The sequence below is a fragment of the Glycine soja genome, chromosome 4 (genome assembly GCF_004193775.1).
Source record: "Glycine soja cultivar W05 chromosome 4, ASM419377v2, whole genome shotgun sequence".
Taxonomy (NCBI): Eukaryota; Viridiplantae; Streptophyta; class Magnoliopsida; order Fabales; family Fabaceae; genus Glycine; species Glycine soja.
Window position 1 is genome coordinate 41,476,454 of NC_041005.1, and position 23,420 is coordinate 41,499,873.

Genomic DNA, 23,420 nt, shown 5'->3' on the forward strand with positions numbered 1-23,420 from the left:
ATAACCCCTATCATATAAATACTTCTGAAAAGTATCCATTTAGGTATGTAGTTTTTCCAAAATTCCCATTTTCATCAAAAAGTCCATTAGAGGTAGGGGTAACAATAAATCTAATCAACTTGAATATAGTTCAAAATTTGATTCGATAATCAACTTGGTTTATGAACCAAATAAGCTGAACTTGAGCTCATTAAATAAATGAGTCGAATTTAAACAACGTATAATTCAACTCATTTGGTTCATAATTGGCTCGATATATACATATATAAATATATAATTGATTGGATTTTCTATTATTTTATGTATGTTGAATGAGGTAGTTTTTATTTATGGTTGCAATTGATTGGATTTTGGTTGTAATTATTTTTTTATTGTCATATCTTGTGGCCCTACAAAGTTAATAGAATATGCTCAATTTTTTTTCTTAAAAAAAATAATTAAACAATCATTTTATCTAAAATCTACTAATAAATTAAAATTTTAAAATTTATAGGATTTAAAAAGATTTACTTTTGGTTTATGTGATTCAAGCTAATAAGCTGAATCAAGTTATTTGTGAGCTTGAACCAAATGGAGTTTGATATGAAAAAAATGTTTATGTTGAGCTTGAATCAAGTTTCAAACTAAACTAAATATTAACTAACCAAATCTAGCTGAATTAAGTTGGGCTCAACTCAACTCATTTTCAATCATAATTGAAGGGATGAGAAGCAAGTCAAGCAAACATGAATGGACCAATTAAGATAAACACTTGAAGTTGAAGCACCATAAAGTACGAAAATAAAGAATTATCATATTAATTGATCATTAATAGTTAATAAGGTTATCATCTTCATCTTCAAGAGCCTCAATCTTATTAATCTTATTCCTAATAACAAATTAAATTCAATCATAGCGAGCTTTTTACTACCAAATTAACTCTTCTTTCTCCAAAACAAATTCATAGTCCTTCTAGATCTTGAGCTGTAATTTTTATCAATATCTATTATTTACATCTTGCAGACAATTTTTTTTAAAAATGATTTTCTTATAATTTTTGTAATTATTTTCAGAAGTTATTTTTCCAACTTACGATAAAAACACTAAATCACTTCTTTTTCATGAGTTTTAGATTTTAAAAAACTGATCAATTTATTATAATTTTTTGAACAATTTTTTTATAGTTTATTGAATAAAAAGGATTATATAACCAGAAAAGTATTTGTGAATAGCATAAAAATAATCGACATTTTAATATATGCAATGTATATAATCTATGCATTATGGAAAGCAGTATTAAAAGAAAGATGCTTCAACTATATATATATTTATTTTGTTTGACTCAAAATGCCATAGTTATATTTTGTTACAAAACACAACTGACTATCAAAGCAACAAAATTTCACTGACCAACAAGTATCATTTTTGTGTATCGTGTTTTATAATATCGTTTTCTGTCATAATTAGTTGATTAGTTTTACACGAAAGAAGTTAATATAAGTTGGGGATGTAGCTCAGATGGTAGAGCGCTCGCTTAGCATGCGAGAGGTACGGGGATCGATACCCCGCATCTCCATTATTACTTTTTTTTTCAATTCTGAAATATCAACATCGCTTGGTTTATTTATTTATTATTATTGTTCTACGCTTTTGCCAAACAACCAACAAATGAATACCAATACGTGCAAATGAGAAAGCACTTACAAATGGCTCTGTTTTCGTCGTTGAAACTTGAAACTTTGCATTTTGAGCCCAACAACAAGAATGTGTGCATGTGCTGCTACGTGCACTTGCGATAGACCCACCACCTTTAGCTTCCTTTCTAGCTTCTAGCTCCACACGCCAACACGTTCATCAACGTCACTATGGTGTGGTGTGGTGTTAATTAGTGTTTCTTTCCTTTCCTAGCTAGCTTACACCTTTTTCTATTACTCCCACATCACTAAGTTACGTTCACATTTTGTTTTTGTTCACTTTCTTACATACTCACTACCCTTTCAACTTTCACTGTCACTATAGCATCTCTTACCTTAGGGGCAAAGTAAATAGATAGATAAACAATATCTCTCATTCAACCATTGGAATTAATTTGGAGCTTCTTTCATGGTTTTTACTCATCCAATTGGTTATGAAATTTACATTATTTGATAAAATCTATTAAAATAAATTTATATTATATTTCTAACATGTTTATGTTTCATCACCCAATAATTTTTTAGATTTGGAATTAAAACAACACATCATTCCCTTATCTTTTTATTAAAATTAAAATTATATTTAAAAGATGAAGGCGATAAGTATTGGATTTCTAGACCATTTAGTCATGGAGGCTTTAATATCATGAATTAAGTATGTCAAAAGTTAAAACTATTGGGTGAAGAAACATGAATTGTTTTATATATTTTTCATAATATTAAGAATATTAAAATTATATATATATATATATATATATATATATATATATATATCTTTTTTGTCATAAAAAATAATTTTCAATATGTTAAAGAAGACAAAGATTCTTTACAATAACAATGGTATATATGATATATGGTGAGTAAGGTATAATAAAGTACTTTATCTCATTCGCATTTTTTTTAATATTGAGAAATTATGTTTATACAATAGCTTTATACATACAAAAAGAAGAAAATGTTAAATAATATGATAAAAAGAGATGTAGAGAAAAAAGTTGTATTGTAGAAAATATTATAAATAAATATTGTATATCAGATCATCCTAGTATTTAAAAAATGGCTATGTCATCTTTTGTCCTTTACACCTAAGAAGATTAGCGACCAAGCTATTGAAGGGAAAAATATATGCTAATATTATTCGATTTGGAAAAATTGAATAAAACATAACAAACAAGAATGGCCGTAAATATAGCAGTACTACTGAGCTCATCAGAAGAGAATAATGCAAAAGAAACAAACAATGTTTTCAATACAAGAGTGGAAGGTAAAGTACATATAAAATATAACAAGAAAATACCAGTCACATGGTTAAGGAATTGCTTTTGCCTGTTAAATTGTTTTGTTAATGAGTGCCGCTCTGCTTAAGGAATACATATATTAAACATTAAATTTTACATAAAATTAAAATATATTTAATATTAATTGTTAACATATTTTTTCATTTACCATTTTCTCTTTTAGCTTTTCTAAACAAGTGTGGACTGTGGACGCTCATTAATTTTTAAATTAAAAATTAATTAGGAATATCTTCCGCATGCCACTGCAACTTTAACTCCATGTTGATATTGTGAATTCAGCTTTCCATTGAAACAATGTGCAATGAATGAATAATATACAACTAAGGCATGGATCAAATGGTTCAAAATTGTTGATTGTTGAAGTTTAATTAGATGTCTCAAGTTTATTGATTTAAAATTGTTGATTGTCCAAGTTTAAATAGATGTATCAAATTTGAGTCCTATAATGTACTTGTCTTAAATACTTAGAGGAAGATATTCGTTGCCTCTAGTAGTGTTCTATCTGGTTGGCTAGAATATAATTGCTTTTTATATAGGATACTTGTTTTAATATATATATATATGACTGAGTTCTGCATAAAAAAAAAAAAAGAGTTTGGGCTGTCTTTTGGTCTCCGAATGTAACTTCACATCACTCACCGCATCAGCCACGTGCTGCGTTACCCTGTCTCAGTTCTCATCCTTTTCCATTTGAATTTAAGAGTCTAAAAGTGTGGAATCGCTTTTGTAAGTCGTCAAACCCAGTGAACCCACCATGTTACTACATTAATTGAGCTCTGCAGAGGTTGTTGTCATTTTTTTCTGTATCATAAATAACTATATAAGGCTGAATTCAAACTTTGACACAATATGAAAGGAAAATTGCCAAACCCATAAATTGGCTTTGAACTTTGAATATACTTCTGGACGGAGCAAATTTTGGTGAGAAGTATTAATTGATGCTTTAATTATCAGCTTTCAGATTTACTTTGTTCACTTCATCTCATAATAAATTCAGGATTAAAAACTCTATGGAAATGGCCATAGGTGACAGTTATAATTAGTTACTAACTAGGTTTTAATTATTGATTGCGGTCGCGATTTTGTCGCATTTGTTGTTATGATGCTATCCCAATTGCGGTCACAAATAATTATAAAACCTTCATACTATGACTCAAATCACGGTTACTGTTTTTTAAAACTTGGCTACTAGTAATAATAATGCAGATTACGTATATCTCATCACCTCTCATGCATTAATAAATTCTATTTTAAGAGCTCTTTCGGTTGCTTGGCTAATAAAATATTTTTTCCTCGAATAAGAAAAAGTTATGTCCGTTTTCTCGATTCTAGTAATTTAACTTTAAACCGTTAGTTAAGGATCTTTTGTTTCATTATTTATCTTGGAAACTATACTGCCTGTAATTTTATATGTTCCAAATAAACTGACATGCGTGCGTGAATGTTCATTTTAGGTTCAAAGGGTTAAATCACATTCACAGCTCCACAATATTTTAGACAATATAGTCTATGTTCACTCACATAGGTAACAAATTGGCCAAATTCATTTGATGAGTAAAATAGAACTATGCCAACAACAGGATTAGTTGATGCTGTAAATTAGAAATTAGTGACTTATTGGCTTCCGAGAAAACTGTCTTTGGCTCGTTGCTTGCAAGTTGCAACAACAGCTTTTACTTGCAAATCAGCATAATGGCCTAAACGCTTGAAATTTGAGTCACAGTTTTGGAGAAGGTTTTAAATTACAGTTACGATCAAAATATCATCGTAATGCTTGATATTATCGGAAATTGTAAACAAATGCGATTAATGTAATCACAATTGTAATACATGTTTAGATTAACTTTCAATTCTAAAATTAAGTTGAAGGCCAAAGTAACATGTAGTTGCTTCAACCTTTTCAATTTTCTACCAAAATTAATTAATTCTAAGGGGTATCTAAACACACAATCAGTCGCATTGCATGTCAAGGCCCCCAATGAACCTAAACGTTGAGGTGGTATTCGCGGTTGCGTACCATTTTTTGGAAACCTTGGTTTTGGGTAGCAAATACTTGGAAACCTTGGTTTAGGGTGGCAAATACCAAAATACACACACAAAAGGAACATAAAACCACGTGGTTTCAGGAATAGTGCCTTGTCCCTGCATAAAAAATGAAATAGCTGCATTTGGCGGTTTTGGGTCCACACACCTCTCAAATGTGTCAGTTTGTTGGCATGACGTTGGTTTAAAGCAAGAACCCCTCTTTGCACCCTCACAACATCTATTTATATTCCACCTATGCTCCTTTGGCTTTCCTCATAATTCATACTGTCTCGTACGTTCTCTCTCTATCTCTATTAAGTTGTAACTCTATTTATCACTCAGATATTTGAGAAGGCTTTGAAAGATGGTGCTTTTGGGACTTCTCATGGTGGGATTTCTTTCTCTGGGTTCATTTGTCTCAGCTTCTGGTTATGGTTGGATGGATGCTCATGCAACCTTCTATGGAGGGGGTGATGCCTCAGGCACCATGGGTGAGTAACACTTCATTCATGCCACACACAACACAATGCCCATTTTGTAATTATTACAAGAAACAAAAATATATTTTTTTCATATTTCTTTTTCATTTTATGTCATTTTAAAAACAAATAATGAATTTAATGATCATATTCAAAGCATTAAATAATTTTACCCAGTTATTTAATAAAAAACATTATTGATATGATTTTTTAAATGTAAATTATAAAAATTAATAAATATAGTATATGTAATAGTTTGTAATTAGTTAATAATGTAAAATTGTTTTATACAATTTCATACATAATTTTTTTTAATAATGTACATACTAAGAGTGTAAATGTTTTTTACTATTACCTAATTACAAATTATTTATAGTATCATCTATCTTATATTATATTATAAATTTATTAACTGTTATAATAATTTCGTTTCTGATGCTAAGAATGATTTATATGTCTATTAATTTCAATTAGGTTATGTTAATAAGTATCTTACAGTAACCCTAACCCTAGGTAAGAAATTAAAAGCAGATAGTTTTTATAATATCAATTCCATCATTAATGCCCCTGGTAACTCCACTGACTATGTGCTTTTGTTACAGGTGGAGCATGTGGATATGGGAACTTGTACAGCCAGGGCTATGGAACAAACACTGCTGCTTTGAGCACAGCTTTGTTCAACAATGGTTTAAGCTGTGGGGCATGTTTTGAGATAAAGTGTGTTAACGACCAAAGGTGGTGCCTTCCACGCTCAGTTATTGTCACTGCAACCAATTTCTGTCCCCCAAACAATGCACTCCCTAATAATGCAGGTGGATGGTGTAACCCTCCCCTTCACCACTTCGACCTTTCCCAACCTATTTTCCAACAAATTGCTCAATACAAAGCTGGAATAGTACCCGTGGCTTACCGAAGGTAGTTACAATTTATTATCATAATTATTTGTCTTAAGTTTTCTTTTTCACAGGGTATTTTGGAATTTTATAATAAAAAATAGACAAATACAAACTAAAATTCTAAGAATATTGGTTAAGAAATTTAATAAAAATATTTTATTAAGAGATGAAAAATTATGTTATTTATGATTTTTTTTTATGTTTTCTTATGATTTATATAATAAATATTTTTTATTTTAATTTCTTAATTAATATTATAAAGATATTGATTAACAATATTCTAAAACATATTTTCTGCGTTGCTTGAGTCATCTAATTCTAATGCCTAATAAAACAAAAATCTGGTAACTGATGATTTTGACACATCTAGGCACTGTACCCGTGTCTGAAGCGTAGTAAAGTATCTTTTTTCCTTTGTTTAAATTTATGTTTTCAAGGCTTCTTTTGTTTTTTGGCCTAGGAATTAATATTGCTCACAAGAAATTATACATAGTTACAAACAAAGTCAGCAGTACAGATTACATGTGACTTTTTAATTTCATAATTCTAAATTTTCTTGTTTCATTAAGGGATTTTTTCTAACATGAGTAATACATTGTTAATTGTAATCTTGGGATATAAATTAGAATTCCCATGATCCTATTATTTTAAGGCTCAAAATTAAGTACTTCTTATCCATCAATGACTTTTTAAAGGATATATTTGATTTTTCATTTGGGGTACTGCTCTAAACTCAATTTGAAGAATAAACTTAGTTTCCTAACATATTTAATTACTCTTAAAAAGTATGTTTGAATATTAAAATTTTATTTGAAAACTCTGTTTTATAAAAATAAGACTTGAATTACTTTTGCAAATCTAATTTACAAACTTAAATTTAGTTCAAACTTAAAGTTTATAAACTTTAATCCAAACAGGAATAAAGTTGGTGAGCTTATAAGGTTTTCTAGAGTTCAACAGCTTTTTCCTTAAAAAACAGTTGAAAATTATCAAGATTGTCAGATTCTTTTCTTTTTGCCTAATTTTTGTTTTTTTTTTAAATTTTTGATAAATAAACTATATACAGATTCGCCACGTTCATGTTCCAGTGATTTTGTGACTAGGAATATATTCCATTTACCAAGTGACCCTTTTATCTTGATACCTAAGTTTGCCACTTTGCTTTGGTACTCCTTTTGGTTCAAACATTATGATTCTTTCTTTTTTAAACTTTTACTATTTGATAACGTACAGGGTCCCTTGCCGAAAGAGAGAGGGCATCAGATTCACCATCAACGGTCACTCATACTTCAACCTAGTCCTAATTTCCAACGTTGGAGGTGCAGGTGATGTTCACGCAGTTTCCATCAAAGGATCAAGAACAAATTGGCAACCAATGACCAGAAACTGGGGTCAGAACTGGCAAAGCAACGCCTATCTCAACGGACAAAGCCTCTCCTTCAAGGTCACCACTAGCGACGGACACACCGTGGTCTCTAATAATGTTGCACCCTCAAGCTGGTCCTTTGGCCAAACCTTCAATGGCCACCAATTCATTTAAGAAAACAACATAGACCCTTTTACATTTAGTAGCTAAAAATTGTTGTATTTGTGATTATACTTAGTGGTACAATAGATGTGTTGGTATATAGAAGAAAAAATTAAGTAATATGATATAGGAGTTGAGTCATGGATGGGGCTTATTTTAGGATGGTCCTTTTTCCTTGTAATTTGAATTGTGTTTTGTGAGGAATTTTGTTCTGCCTAGCATTTGAAAAAGGCAGAGATGGTTTAATTAGGGGGCAGGGGTGGATGTTTAAGGTTTACCACCCGCCAATTTCGTTTGTTGTGTGGTTCGTGTTATGTTATCCACAATTGGAAAATGAAAAAAAAAGTGATATTTTCTAGCTTAGCGAATGAGAATAGAATAGGAAAGAGACAAGCGTTTTTGCTTCTATAGGAAGTCATTAATGTCTTGAACTTCATGTAGTTTAGTGAGTGTAAAAGTGAATTGTATGACATGTAAGGAATAAAATTACTCTCCTCATTAGTTCAAATTGTTTTTTTTTTTTTTTATCTCTGCAACAAGGTGCCTTTTCCCTTGCTTTATGTGATTTATTACCTCTTGGAGGGAAATTATTTGATAGATGAGAACACCATATAGTCATAGTCTCCACCGGTTACTTTGTAACCTACATGCAAAATTTTCAATTTCAGAGAGAAAATTAATCACACCTAATTATATATGTCATGTGAAAAGTTAATAGAGACCACAATAGTGGTAGACCATCTAATGCTTCCTTTTTTTCGAGGGATGGGTTTGTTTACTCCAAAAAAAATATTAGAGTAGATTGCCTGTCCTTGCAATGGAAAATGTCTAAAAGTTTATCCAATTTTAAACATTCATGATTTGCAACAAAATCACAACACAACTACTAGTTGTTAAACAACGTAAACTTATGGAGACGATCAACAGGCGACATAATTAGAGAAATTTATTATAAAGTGTATAAAGCGAGACTAAAATTTTATATTACCATTTAATTGTACACTCAATACATCATTAAAAGAATTTCTAATGATTCTGTAAAAAAAAATATTATGATAAAAATTGCTTGAAAATTTTTATTTTTTAAAATAGGAGGTTTAATGTTAAATTGGCTCGTGGCATAGTTTTATTGAAGGGACGATATTGTAGTAGTTATCCCTAATTAATGAATGTTTCTTTGAAACATATTGTAGACATATTCAATTTGAATTATGTATTACTTCGGTCTTAAATATTTTTTTTTAATATAAGAAAATTTTAGAATTTTATCTCATTTAAAACTACTACTTTTCTAAAATATCTTTCATCTATTGAGGTTTCAGTTTTAATAATTCTTTTCTATTTTTAATATCGATTTTTAATAAAGGCTAAGTTAGAAAAAAAGTTAATTTTAAATTAAATTAATATAATTAAATGTGACCAATTAACTTTTTTTAATGGGCATGAATCAATTTTTTTCTTCTTCTTATATAAACCAAGGGAATAATTAATAATGTCATTGTCGGCTATGAAAACTAGGGTCAAAACAAAGAAATTGAAATGCAAATTTTTACTATTGTTATGATTTGTGGAATCAAATTTCTTACAAATAATTCAATATATATATATATATATATATATATATATATATATATATATATATATGTTTGCGTGAAAAAATAATTTATACATTGATAGTTTAAAGAGCTTGGATACTGTCATCCAATTATAAAAATTAATATATATGATAATTTCGATAAATTTTTTAAGAATTATCTTTAAAATTATAAATATTTTAATTTCTAATTAATTTATATATGAATTTTTATATTGGCAATACATTCAGAAGAGTCATTTGGTGAGAATTAAAAAATAATTTTCACCAACAAGTGGATAGTATATATATATATATATAGGATACTTAACATTACCTTTTATGAATCAAACCATCTTTACACCGAAAGTCCTATCAGATAATTAATTTTAGTTATTATGTAATACACTTTTTTTCTTTACTTAAATATTTTTACTGATATTTATTCAATTTTTTTTGTTTAAACTAATTATTTATTTCCTATTATACTTTTAAACATTTTATTTATTTTCTTTGCAAATTTTACATTTAACATTGTTCTGTTTTTTTTTTTAATGTATAGATATATGAGCACTTTCCAATTGTCATTTGTGAGTCTTCACAATATACATTCAGACAGAACTTTGTGCCTATATATGGAGATCTCTTAGGGCAACAAGTAAGGTTGGACCCACGAGGGCAAATCTTGGATGCTCCAAAAGTTGTTTCCATTGTGTAATTAAGTGTCTATACATGCACAACAACAAATTTCATTATGTAGTAAGAGCTGCTAAAAAATATTACATAATACAAATGTTATGTATAAACACTCAATTAAACAACAGAACTAAGTTTTTGTTGTGTATTTCATCTAGATACACAAAGAAAACATATTTATGTTGTGAGGGGAATTTTCATCCACATAAATGAAGCCAACTCCAATGGTTTATATAACAAGGGGGTGTGCAATAGCAAGACCCATTTGTTTGCTTTGGGTCAAGGCCCGATGGTTTTATGTAGTTCTATATGCTAAATACACCTTCCTCTTTACTTTCTACATCTCTTTTTTCCTTTTTCTTTAATTTTTTTTAAAATACCTTTTTAACTCCTTTTATTTACCTATACCTATATACCCATCACGCACACTCCTCCTCTCACACTTATAGAAATAAAAAAAAAATGGATGTAATGCAGTTGGATTGGGAATGAATATGATGCCTTACATTAGACTGTCCGTAACCAACAAAAATCAACACAACATTTGTATGCTTAATTGGTGGAGGAAAGGAAAGTCAAGTCGTGTCCTCTACCACAAAAGAGACCTTCAAATGATATTGAGATTGTAGAGAAAGCAGAACTTCAAATGGAAGTATGCCAATTTAAGTGTTTTCACACCATTAAAATTTTATTTTCAAAATGAGAACTCGTGATATTTAGGATCCGTTTGAAAGGAGTGAAAGTGGAAGGAAAAAAACACACATAACGATGTTTTATTTTGTTTGGTTGAAGAGAAAATAAAAAGAAAATCTAAAGAAAAATTGAATTCAAGAAATAAAAATTTTAAATTTTCTTTCCTTTCAATTTAAATTTTAAATCTTTTCCTTTCTCATTTTCTTTCCTCTCTACAGAATATACGGTTAATTTTGGAATGATAGAAAGAAACAAACATTTTTATCGGTGAGAGGGAAGTGTGCGTGACTGATATTGAGGTAGATATAAGGAATGAGAGAAGTAAGCGTATTTCTGAAAAAAATTAAATAAAAAAGAAAACTGTGTGAAAAGTGGTGCGAGGTGTATTTAGTAACAGCCTTCTATATTTTCTGACTTTGGACGCATTAACAATATGCAATTGCTATTTTCACTCCCTCTTATTTCTAATACACTTTCCTAATCTGATTTTATAATTTTTTATCCCTAAATACCCTAGTTGCAGAAATTAATCAAAAGCGAAATAGCCAAATAGGGTTCATTAATTCGCATCATAGTCGCTTTGCAATGGATAGATCACAATGCAAACACCAACAAGGACTCACTCTCTTACTCCACTCTCTTCAATCATTGTGCTTCTTCTCACTATCTGGATTGGCTTCCTTTGAGCTTTCGAATAGCTGTAGTTTTGAGAGAGAGAAAATTTGAGGATTTTTGTTTTCATTTTGGGAATTGATGAACTTTTAACTTATAGAACAAAATGCGATGATGATTTTGATTATTATGGGAATAGTAGTCAGGATGAGAGTAAAGACGATCAAGGTAGGTATTATTGCTTTATTTGGGGAATTTTGTTTATATAAGAAATAAGATATTCTTTTATTTGGATTTTCATGATTGTAAACGAGTGAGTGATTGGGTGAGTGTGGGATTAAATTGTGTATCCCTATGATGCTTTCGTAAATTGGTGGGGGAATTGCAAATCGTAGTAATGGGAATGTGCATAAATGGGAGGCGGTCTTAAAGAGTTACAACGAGGAGAAGAGCAATTCTTATGGGACACACATGACGGAGGAGTGATATGGATCAAAGCTGGGAGATCATATTCAGAATACAATGCGTTAAAGAGGCCAAAAACGGAGTGAATTTTCTTGAACCAAGGTATTTTATAAGGGGTAAAAGTTATATATAAAAAAAAAAAAAGAGAAGGGAGGTGTGTATTAGTAATCAAGGAATAGAAATAGCAATTGCCTAACAAAAATATACTTTGGATCCAAACTATAAAAACAAGTGGAATATTAAAGTCCCCAAGGAGGATAACTACATTCTAAGAATTAGTATATAATATAGAATTTACGCAATAGTTATCAACATTTGCAATTGTAGTGGCAAAAAACACTTCCAGCATATGGAATCTTGGGATTGTTTCTAAAAATGATTTCTGTTATTTATTTGAGTCGAAGTTGGTTAATTGAACCATATTTTGTGACCTACCGACTAACTCAACAATCAATTCTTAAATCACTAGTTAAAGAGGTTGAACTAAATTAGTCAATGAACTCTATTAGACAGGCTAATATAATCTAGTAATTCGAATTCAATTTAAATTTTTAAATCTATATCTATTTTTCATTTGTCAATGACACTGTCACACTCGACACATAAACCAAATAAGCTATATGATTTAGTACTTCAGTGGTAATGAGGATAGAAGTGTCGAGGGTTTAAATCCTATCATTAACTCTTTTACTATTTTCTGAAAAACGCAATTGCATTTTAGGGATAAATGCAAAAACAAAAAAAAATGAAAATAGAAGACAAAAATATAATTTATTTTTTCTCTAAACATTATATTCCCTTGCCATATCAATTGCCTTGTCAATAACATTGACACGCACGTAAACCAAATAAACTAATTAATTTAGTGACTTTAGTAGTAATGAAGAAAGAAAGGTCAAGGGTTCAAAACTTCAAATCCTATCATTAACACTTTTACCATCTTTTAAAGACATAAATAGTTTCACTTTAGGCTTTTTTTTTATAAAAAAAAATAGAAGGAAAAAATATAATTTTTTTTTTCTAAACACTATATTCCCTTGCCATGTCAACGAAATTGTCAATTAGGACAAATTTTAGGGACAAAATATGCTAGAAAAAAATCAGGAATATTATTTGTAAAATTTTGAAAGTTAAGAGACAAAAAGTTTAGTTAGACTTTTTAATTTTAGAAATCAATTTGACTAACTATTATAATTTCAAAACTAAATTGATTAATAATTTATAATTTATGAACCATTTTTACCATTATATTTATTTTAGAGACTAATTTGACCATTTAATATAATTTTGAAAATTAAATTAATTTTTTTATATATACCATATGTATTTTTTACTAAATTTTTTTTTATTAAAGTCGAATAGGTCTTCTATGCACGACAAACTAAATTGATTAACAATATATAATTTTAGAAACTATTTTGATTAATTTTAAGATCTAATTTGACTTACTATTATAATTTTAGAAATTAGTGATTTACTTGTCAAAAAATAGGATTGCTAGATTCCTCCTTTACATATCACAAGTGTAACCATGGATATATCTTAGCTAGAATCGACCGAAATGGTAACCCAACGAGCCAGGTGTCTACCAATAATTGGGTGACGACGATATTTCAACCCCTCTGATCCATCACGCAACGTGGCATTGCGCGGCCCCACAGAATCTTTTCCCAGCCAACAACATCGTAGAAATGGATTTGCGGATATAACGTTGGGATAAAAGGATAAGCCAAAAACTCTTGTAGACCGTCCGATCCCAAATATCGCACGAATCGACGGCGCAGCGCTATCCGAACACGCGAACCACATGAATGGCTCCGAAAGGAAAAATAACACATGAAATAAGCCTAAGCCATGCACAAAACAAAACCACCACACTCTTATTGTTTTCTTCATATCTTCCTTGTCACTGCCCGTGTGTCGCCGCCATGGCCACCGTCACCACCCAAGCCTCCGCCGCAATTTTCCGGCCATGTACCTCGAAATCGAGGTTTTTGACCGGCTCTTCCGGTAAACTTAACCGGGAAGTGACTATGCGGCCAATGGGGTGCCCTCCTTCTGCCTCTTTCAAGGTTGAAGCCAAGAAGGGAGAGTGGTTACCTGGCTTGGCCTCCCCAACTTACCTCAATGGCACGTAAGTGATTATTATATGTTCTAGTTAAGTATCTATAAATTATGGAGATGAAACTCTAATTCTTATTAGAGAAAAACATAAAGAAAAGAAACTTATAAAATTGTATAGAAGTTTTGTCTTAAACTAAAATGTTCTTTTATAGTAGTATCTAGAGTTATTTTTAATTTGTTAACGGTGTGATTTTTTTTAAAATAAAAATAAGCCTTACATGTATAAGGATAAAAGTTTAACTAAATCAAATAATACTATAATCCAAGTATAACTTTCTTTGATTGTAAAAAAAAAAAAAAGTATAACTTTCTTTGGAACGGTAACATAAATCACATAGATTGTGAAACTTTCTTTTCCTACATATTTATGTATGTATCTATTCTTCCCACTGAAAATGGGTGCACTCATTATAATTATTAACACTATTAACACATGTTTTGTGGTACTATTAGTCTTCCTGGTGACAATGGATTTGACCCTCTGGGGCTAGCTGAGGACCCAGAGAACTTGAGGTGGTACGTTCAAGCCGAGCTTGTGAATGGACGTTGGGCCATGTTGGGTGTTGCAGGAATGTTGCTTCCTGAGGTTTTCACCAAGTTTGGAATCATCAATGCCCCTCAATGGTATGATGCTGGGAAATCAGAGTACTTTGCATCTTCCTCAACCCTCTTCGTGATCGAGTTCATCTTGTTCCACTACGTCGAGATCCGAAGATGGCAGGACATCAAGAACCCTGGCTGTGTCAACCAAGACCCCATCTTCAAGCAATACAGCTTGCCCCCACATGAGTGTGGATACCCTGGTAGTGTGTTCAACCCCTTGAACTTTGCACCTACTTTGGAGGCCAAGGAGAAGGAACTTGCCAATGGTACATGCTTTGTTATCTTTTCCTTAAAAAGTTTATTTATTGGTTTAATTACTTATTTCATCCTTATAAAATCTTTAGGTTTAAAGCATCCTAGATTTAAAAATTACTCGACTTAGCTCCTATCCATACATTTTTAAATCTATTTTAGTCACTAACATCCAAATTTGTTTTTAAATCTATTTTAGTCATTAACATCCAAATTTGTAGGGACTAAAACGAAGTTAAAAATATGTGTAATAACTAAAACTAGTTAAAAGAATGTGTAAAGACTAAAACGAGTAGTTTTTAAGTGTAGATACTAAAATGTAAAAATTGTAAATGTATAAAAATCAATTGAGTAATTAAACCTCATTTATTTATTCAAGTTTTATTTTTGTGAAATTGTTTACCTAACCTTGTTTGGTTATAATTTGTTTAGGGAGATTGGCTATGTTGGCATTCTTGGGATTCATAGTTCAACACAACGTGACAGGCAAAGGACCATTTGAGAACCTCTTGCAGCACCTCTCTGACCCGTGGCACAACACCATCATCAATACAATTCGTGGCTACTAAGTTTGTATCCAATGACATGGATAAGCCTGTGTCCTTCTCGTGTAATCCTGAATGGATGAATTTTGAGAGTGATTTGGGCGTGATTGTTGTGATCCATCTATTTTCATGTACAGAGGAACTACGATGGTTTTATATTGTTATTTAGACTGTCCATCAATCAGTAATCAAGCATGATACTTTCTAAAAATTTCATCAAAATTCTAATACAACATTTCAAAAGTATGTAAAATTTACTTCCATTTTTTACAAATTTCAAATTTACAACTTAGATCACCAAATCAGATTTCAAAACTCTACCACCAATATACAAGTCAGTCAAAATAGCTGAAATATTTGTATGTGGACGAACTGTAGTCCTACAAGTCTTGTACAATATATGCAGCAAACACATTTGGTGGCTAAAACTAAATCCCATCCCAAATGAACTCCATTCACCTCATAGATGGAGAAGAATAGTGATAAGAGCAATTCTAATATGATGTAGATAATATTAACTATTATTTGAGTAAATTATACAAATGTCCCTGAAGTTTGCATTATTACATCCGATACCCTTCTATGAATCCTATAAAAAATTCTTTAATTTTTGGACTTTTGTTACACCGACCCCTCTTAGGCTAAAAAGCATTACACAACTCTCGTTGGGAGTAAAAAATGGAAAAGTACGAGGTACGTAATAAGAGCAAACCTGAGTGAGTCTGCATAACCTAATCCTATATATTATTTATACTAAGTTCCAGCTATGACCTATGGATCTAGCCCAAGGCCTAAGCCCAATCAGAAAAATAATCACGAGTCCTACATGAATATTCTCACTATTCCCCTGTCTATTTACGACAATTGCTTTTTTGTAACCTATCTATTCTATTTACACATCCCTTTTTCGTGTTTTTTGTAAAACAAAAAGTCTAAGTTTTGGAAACTAGTTTTCAAAATGTATTAAATACATTTCGGAAATTAATTTCCAATTTTTTTAATATTTTGAAAATTAATTTCCAAAAAAGAGAGAAGTAGAAAAAGATACGTGAGTTTCTTTTTTTTGTGTTAGAAAGTGCTTTTGTTTTGTCCATTTTTCTCTTTTTCTTGAGGGAAAATGTAGATGAGGGAAATGAGTTGGAGAAGAGTGGTCATGTCCATCCACGCTCTACTTACTCATGCTTTACTTTTCTTCTTGCTTTCAAGCTTGATCTTCTCCTTCATACCCATGGTGGTCAGTTCTCTCTATCTCTTTCTTCATTCACACACTTTCTTTTATTTCCCAATTTGAAAAAAGTTGAAATTAATCAATAGCTTTTTATGATTTGTCTTTTAAATGATCATATCTAGTTCATCATTTTTTTCGGCAAAACAAAATAATTAAGGAAACTGAGAGTACATATGTTGGAATGCAAATGAAATCATGAGAACTAACATGAAATTTCGATGTCCTGACTAGTTTAAGAGCAATAAGATTGACTTGTCTCCTTACAAAACTCATATAAGAGCAATTTGGGTTTAACAAAAAAATGCATAAATCCAATCTAGCACAAACTGAAGTATTTTGATTAATTTTGGTAATAGGTTTAATCAAACTCAATTTTGAGTCATATACACTCCTATCTTGAAGTTGTGTGGTAGATAAGGCTTGGTGTCAAATTTTTTTTTCTCCCTTTTGATTTTCAATGCATGTAATTTTTTTTTAATATAATTTTAGGGGAAAAATGGCATTCATGGAGGGAATATGGGTAGATTTTTTCATGATTTAAGAAAAGCAACATGCTTACCTTATATGCTATCATTCTGTTGTATTATCAACTTATTATTATTTTATAGTTTTCTTTTATTTCTTTGGAAACGGGATGGGATATCTTCGTGTTTGAGTTGCTGGTTTTTGCTTTCCTTTTGAGAAATTGTTGTTTTTTTCTAATGTTTTTGTGCACTCCTATGATGTCCTATTTGGAGCAAAAGTGAAAAGAGAAACTATTTGTTTCATCTAACATCCATCTATTGAAGCAGAATTTCGAAAAATAATTTCTAGAACAATTATTCATTACCAAAAATAAATTTCAAAACTTAGTTTTCGGAAAGAGTATTTATAGAAAAAAAAAACATAAAAAAAAACATAGAAGGGGTGTATAAGCAAAAATAGGGTGCAAGAGCAATTGCCCTTATTTACCAAAGAATTTCTTTTTTTTTCCCTCCTCAAACAAACAAATATGTTAATGAGTGCCTCGGCTCCCTTCATCTTGGGTCTGCGAGAATAGACTTGGGGAATTGCTAGGGGCACCCAGCAACATTGTTGGTGCACCTAGCAATTTTTTAAAAACCCGAAAATGCTCCTGAACGTTTTTCTTTTATAAGAAGCTGTATTTTTTTTTTTATTTCATGGTTGCTTTCTGCGTTTACTTCATTCTAGTGCTTGTGCTGTGCGATATTTGTCCGTGCTGGTTGTGCTTGTGCTCTGCTTTGGTGTGATATTTGTCAACTAAGGTACATAGCTACTTTTCTGTGGTTGATTGTTTATTTTGGGTAGTAGAATGGTGTAAGTGTTTCAGATTCGACCCAAGAAATTTTCTTCCAACGGTGACATTACTACTGTGGAAGAAAAAAACTTCTTTCGTGGAGTCTCGCGGAAGACGTCTTCCGCGAGACTCCACGGAAGAAGGTTTCTTCCGTTGTTTAAATTACACCTGCGGAAGAAAGCTTCTTCCGTGGAGTCTCGCAGATGATGTCTTCCGCGAGACTCCACAGAAGAAGTTTTTTTCTTCCGCAGTTGACATTAAAACTGCGGAAGACTGCTTCTTCCGTGAGTGCTCACGGAACATGTGTTCCGCGAGACTCCACGGAAGAAGGTTTCTTCCACTGTTGACATTACAACTGCGAAAGACTGCTTCTTCCATGGAGACTCGCGGAAGACATTTTCCGCGAGCACTCACGGAAGAAGCAGTCTTCCGCAGTTGTAATGTCAACTGCGGAAGAAACCTTCTTCCGTGGAGTAATTCGTTTCATGGTTTTTTAGTTTTAAGAGTATTTTGAATGTTATTTTGGTTAATTCTATTTGTAATTTATGTGAAACATAAAAATATATTTGTTGGTTGAAGTGTTGATTTTTTTGCCTAGGTTGAAGTATTTTTTGGTTAAATGAGCTTTGTAGGTTATAATTTTGAAATTATGTAATTAAAAGTTGAATTTGGTTGTTGTTAAAATATTGATGTATATGTAGATTAAATATTTGTGTGAGGTTGTCAAATGTTGAATTAGTTTGATATTCATAGTTTGTAAATTTTTTTGGGTTGCTGTATTGTTCAAATTATTTAGTTGAATGTTGAATCAGGTGATAGTTATAGTTTGAATTAAGATGGACGAAGATCAATGGACATATTACAGTGCGATGTCCGAAGAAGTTGATATGGATTTTCAAGATGAAGAAGATTGTGGTGTGAATGAAGCACATGTTGATTGTTCAGATGCTTTTAATACTTCTCAGGTAATCATGTCGATCAGTTTTAATTGTTTGGTCTAATGTATGATTTGTGTAAAAATTAATATGTCGTGGTTGTGTCCTAAGTCTTTGCAACCCGAGAAGATGTTTTGAAGTGGGCTCGAACGGTTGCCCATGAAAATGGTTTTGTTGCAGTAATTATGAGGTCTGATACATATATTGGTAGCAGAGGAAGAACTTCATTTGTGTTAATTGGGTGTGAAAGGAGCAGTAAGTACAAGTGTAGGAAGAAAGAATTTGTTAGAAGAGACACATGCACTAGAAAATGTGGTTGTCCCTTTAAGATTCGTGGAGAACCAGTGCATGGAGGTGAAGGTTGGGCTGTGAAGCTGATATGTGGGATTCACAACCATGAATTGGCGAAGACCTTAGTTGGACATCCATATGCTGGGAGATTGACAGATGATGAGAAGAATATCATTGCTGATATGACGAAGTCGAATGTGAAACCAAGAAACATCCTGCTAACATTGAAGGAGCACAACAACAGAAGTTGCACCATAATCAAACAAATCTACAATGCAAGAAGTGCATATCGTTCTTCAATCAGAGGAGATGACACTGAAATGCAACACCTAATGAGGCTCCTTGAACGTGACCAATACATTCATTGGCATAGATTGAAGGATGAAGATGTGGTGCATGATTTGTTTTGGTGTCACCCAGATGCAGTTAAGTTATGTAACACATGTCATCTTGTTTTTTTTATAGACAGTACTTACAAAACAAATAGGTACAGGCTCCCATTGCTTGACATTGTGGGGGTGACACCAACCGGGATGACTTTCTCTGCTGGATTTGCATATCTGGAGGGTGAGTGCGTGAATAATCTTGTATGGGCATTGGAACGGTTTCGAGGCCTTTTTTTAAGAAACGATTGCCTTCCTGTTGTTATTGTCACAGACAGAGACCTAGCCCTGATGAATGCTGTGAAAGTTGTGTTTTCGGAGTGTACAAATTTGTTGTGCAGGTTTCACATAGACAAGAATGTGAAGGCAAAGTGCAAATCGCTAATTGGTCAGAAGAATGCCTAGGACTACGTAATGGATAGCTAGGGTAACCTGGTAGATTGTCCTTCGGAACAGGAGTTCCCTAAGCACCTTCAAAGGTTTCAAGTAGCATGTTCCCCGTGGCCAATGTTCGTTGACTACGTATGTGAGACATGGATTGTCCCACACAAGGAGAAATTTATCTTGGCTTGGATGAATAAGGTGATGCACCTAGGCAACACAACAACAAATAGGTATTTAAATGTTTTATTATTTTAGTCAAGTTTCTTTTAATGATTGTTTGGAACATTATTGTTATTAATTTGTCTTCTCTGTTGTGTGTTTTAAATGTAGGGTTGAATTTGCTCATTGGTCTTTGAAAATGGTATTACAGAATAGCGTTGGAGACCTCTGTAGTGTTTGGGATGCAATGAACAACATGATGACGCTACAACACACTGAAATTAGAGCATCATTCGAAACAAGTACGCATGTCGTTGGTCATGTTTTTAAGAAAACCTTATACAAGAGGCTTCTAGGAATGGTGTCAAGGTACGCTTTAAATGAAATTTCGGTTGAGTTTGAGCGCGTACGTCATTTGAAAGACAATCTGTCTTCTTGTGGGTGTGTCTTGAGAACCACGCTAGGTCTTCCTTGTGCATGCGAGCTACAAAGGTATGATGGTGGCAGCATCCCACTGGATGCAATCCATATGTACTGGAGGAGACTTAATTTTTCAGACCAGGGGCTATGTGAGGCCGAAGTGAGCATCAAGGAAGAGATTGATAGAATACATAAAAGATTCGAGGAACTTGATGTTTGCGGGAAAGTTACTCTCAAGAGTAAACTCCGAGAATTCGCGTTTCCCGATGAGACCACTATGTGCTCTCCTCCAACAAAGGTTAAGACGAAAGGTGCCCCGAAAAAGGTAATGAAAAGAAGCGAAAGATCGACAAAGCGTGATCCGTCTTATTGGGAGTATGTTGATGCTTATCATTCAGTTCAAAACAACAACACCTCAGTCAGACCCAGTGCATCATCAATTTCCGCCATTTATGCAAGGTTTCATTGAGGATGTTGTTGATGTGAAAGCGGATGGTAATTGTGGATATTGGTTAGTTTTCGCTTTGTTAGGTATGGGAGAAGAGTGTTGGGCCATGATGCGTAACGAATTGATTAAAGAACTTGGCAAATGGTCGCAAGACTACATAAAGATCTTTGGTGGCACGGAGAGATATGAACAACTGAGGTTGTCCCTACACGTGGATGGGTTATCCAAGGTATGTGTTTTATGCTTTTTATTTATATAAATAATGTTTACATGAGTGACACGTGTATTTGTTTTGTGATTTAGGTTAGTATGGACAAATGGATGGATATAACGGATATGGGATATGTAATTGCGTCAAGATATAATGTAATCCTTGTATCGTTGTCACGACAACAGAGCTTCACATTTTTTCCTCTCAGAAGTCGACCACCGGCCGATTCTGCTGCGCACCGCATGATATGAGTTGAAAATTCGTTATATCCATCCATTTTTTTCCTCTCATAATCATGTGTTTGGCAGTCATTTTGTTCAGGTCCATTGAAAATTCGTTTACTCAAATAATTTCAATTATTGAATGAGTTGGTTTGTTTGTTTAAGTTATTATTGTAAATTCACTTACAACAGGTTTATCTGAAATATCGTTGTCCCTTATCGCCTATGGCGCTGTTGTGGTCAAGCAATGCGTATCCGGAGGCAAAACAATGGCCAACTGCATATGTATGTAGAATGCAGCAATACTTAAGCCTAATGACAATTAATACAACGCATGTAGACCTAAGCGGACACTGAACTTGTAATATTTATGTATCTATATTTACATTGGATTTATGTTCATGTAATTAATGAATTGTTCCGTGAACAAGTGTTAGTGTGTCAAATTGTGTTGAACTGAATGCTAGTTATATGTTTCTAACAGGCCGAAAACCAACTTTTTTTATTTTTGGTGCCTCGGTTTGAGGTGCGATTCGATGGAATGGGGCGCTGCTTTTATTTTTTTTTGGGTTCCTTGACATGCAAACATGCCAAATAGCGGCCCTGGACAGTCTCAAGCAGCTCCCACATAATTTTAAAAAAAACCCGAACATGGGTACTTAGGCATGTTTCTAAAAGGCCCAAAACCCGTACTTGGAGAAGTGTAATATAACCGCCCAGCTGTTGTGTAGAGGCCTGCAATGCGTCGTTCAGATGCTCGTACATGTGGACTAATGTAGCCGCTCCCCAGGCGAATCCCCCTGCCTGGGCCAAGTCCCTGAAAGCCTCCAGGTGCACTACATGTACATGGGTTGAACTCTTGTTGGCGAAAAGAGTATAACCCACCAAGTGGAGCAGATACGTGCGGGCTGCTAAAACCCATCGTCTGGCCCTGCAATGGCTCTCATACAAGTCCCGAAGCCACCCCAACCAGACATGAGGCCCACCAGCCTGTCGGGTCTCAAATGTAGCCTCTTCATGACTGACCTCAAGAAGCTCCGTCAGTAGACCAATCACGTCTGAAGTAACCAGCGGCTCGAACGTATGCAGCGCGCTAGTGATGGGAATGTGTAGGAGTGACGCCACGTCATCCAACATGATCGTCAACTCGCCTACTGGCAGGTGGAACGTGCTAATCTCGCGATGCCACTTCTCGACGAAGGCGGATATGAGTCCAGGATCAGTAGTGATAACAGAACACCTGATCAGTGGACTCAATCCGGTGCCAGCAATCAACCCTTCGATCTTAGGCGTTGGTCTCCCAATTTTATCTACTTTTCTACCGTGGGAGACCAACTTCAGATCGGGTCGTTCCTAAATTGAATAACAATTTATAATAACGTGTATATAAAAAACAATCCAACTACAAATAATTTTTATGTAATTAGTCAACATTAAAAACTACGTACCTGTCCACTCCAGATGCTGTGTGCAACATGCTCAGCAAAACCAGTCAAAATTGATGGGTCGCGTGGTCCACCGGGGAATCCCTCATCTGCAGCAGGTGACCCCAAGCTTCCATCAGTAGCCACTCCCTCTGTCTGAACAGCATCGGTGGCTCCTGTCATCTATGGGGTGGCATCAGACACATGAGGAACATCCTCATGCAACTGAGGCAAATCCTCAGGTCTCTCTATGACGTCCTCACGCAGACGAACTCGTTGCCTACGTGCTGAAGCAGTAGGCCTGCGACGTCGAGGAACATCAGCCTCATGCGTATCCTCACTGATGCCTCTACCTCTACCACCTCCTAACGCACGACCTAAACCTTGTGTTCTAACCATGATCTGAAATCGTGAAGAACATTTACTTTTTTCAATCAAATTAAATATTCAAATAATTGGTAACAAAGCTTTGTCGTTACAAATTTGTTCAAACACATATTTTGTATGTTTCTTACTAATTTGGTCAAATTAAGTTTTCAATGTTTCTTGGACATGAT

At 33.1% G+C, this 23,420-nt stretch overlaps 4 protein-coding genes and 1 non-coding gene across 6 annotated transcripts; 4 read left to right on the forward strand and 1 right to left on the reverse strand.

The window, feature by feature from the left end:
• The first annotated feature begins 1,482 nt into the window (after window positions 1-1,482).
• Window positions 1,483-1,555, forward strand: TRNAA-AGC. The gene has a single exon. It is a non-coding gene; the product is annotated as a tRNA-Ala (tRNA).
• A 3,703-nt stretch (window positions 1,556-5,258) lies between these two features.
• LOC114409709 (expansin-A15-like) lies at window positions 5,259-8,407 on the forward strand. The gene is made up of 3 exons (XM_028373275.1): window positions 5,259-5,487; window positions 6,078-6,390; window positions 7,605-8,407. Exons 1-3 carry the CDS (start codon window positions 5,361-5,363, stop codon window positions 7,909-7,911), a joined length of 747 nt encoding a protein of 248 aa, XP_028229076.1. The 5' UTR covers window positions 5,259-5,360; the 3' UTR covers window positions 7,912-8,407.
• Window positions 8,408-13,779: 5,372 nt separating this feature from the next.
• LOC114409710 (chlorophyll a-b binding protein P4, chloroplastic-like) lies at window positions 13,780-15,678 on the forward strand. The gene is made up of 3 exons (XM_028373276.1): window positions 13,780-14,072; window positions 14,516-14,931; window positions 15,350-15,678. Exons 1-3 carry the CDS (start codon window positions 13,867-13,869, stop codon window positions 15,484-15,486), a joined length of 759 nt encoding a protein of 252 aa, XP_028229077.1. The 5' UTR covers window positions 13,780-13,866; the 3' UTR covers window positions 15,487-15,678.
• A 2,995-nt stretch (window positions 15,679-18,673) lies between these two features.
• On the forward strand, window positions 18,674-21,922 carry LOC114409711. Of its 2 annotated transcripts, XR_003666188.1 has the most exons (4): window positions 18,674-20,210; window positions 20,311-21,236; window positions 21,311-21,539; window positions 21,632-21,922. XR_003666188.1 is itself a non-coding variant. In XM_028373277.1 (3 exons), exons 1-2 carry the CDS (start codon window positions 20,104-20,106, stop codon window positions 21,026-21,028), a joined length of 825 nt encoding a protein of 274 aa, XP_028229078.1. In that variant the 5' UTR covers window positions 18,674-20,103; the 3' UTR covers window positions 21,029-21,236; window positions 21,311-21,922. The 2 variants fall into 2 exon arrangements, 1 of the variants encoding a protein (XP_028229078.1); XM_028373277.1 differs by having other exon boundaries at window positions 21,311-21,922.
• A 72-nt stretch (window positions 21,923-21,994) lies between these two features.
• On the reverse strand, window positions 21,995-23,046 carry LOC114410814 (protein MAIN-LIKE 2-like). The gene is made up of 2 exons (XM_028374737.1): window positions 22,888-23,046; window positions 21,995-22,792 (listed from the first exon to the last, which is right to left on the reverse strand). The coding sequence occupies exons 1-2, from the start codon at window positions 23,044-23,046 to the stop codon at window positions 21,995-21,997; spliced, it is 957 nt and encodes a 318-aa protein (XP_028230538.1).
• Window positions 23,047-23,420: the final 374 nt, after the last annotated feature.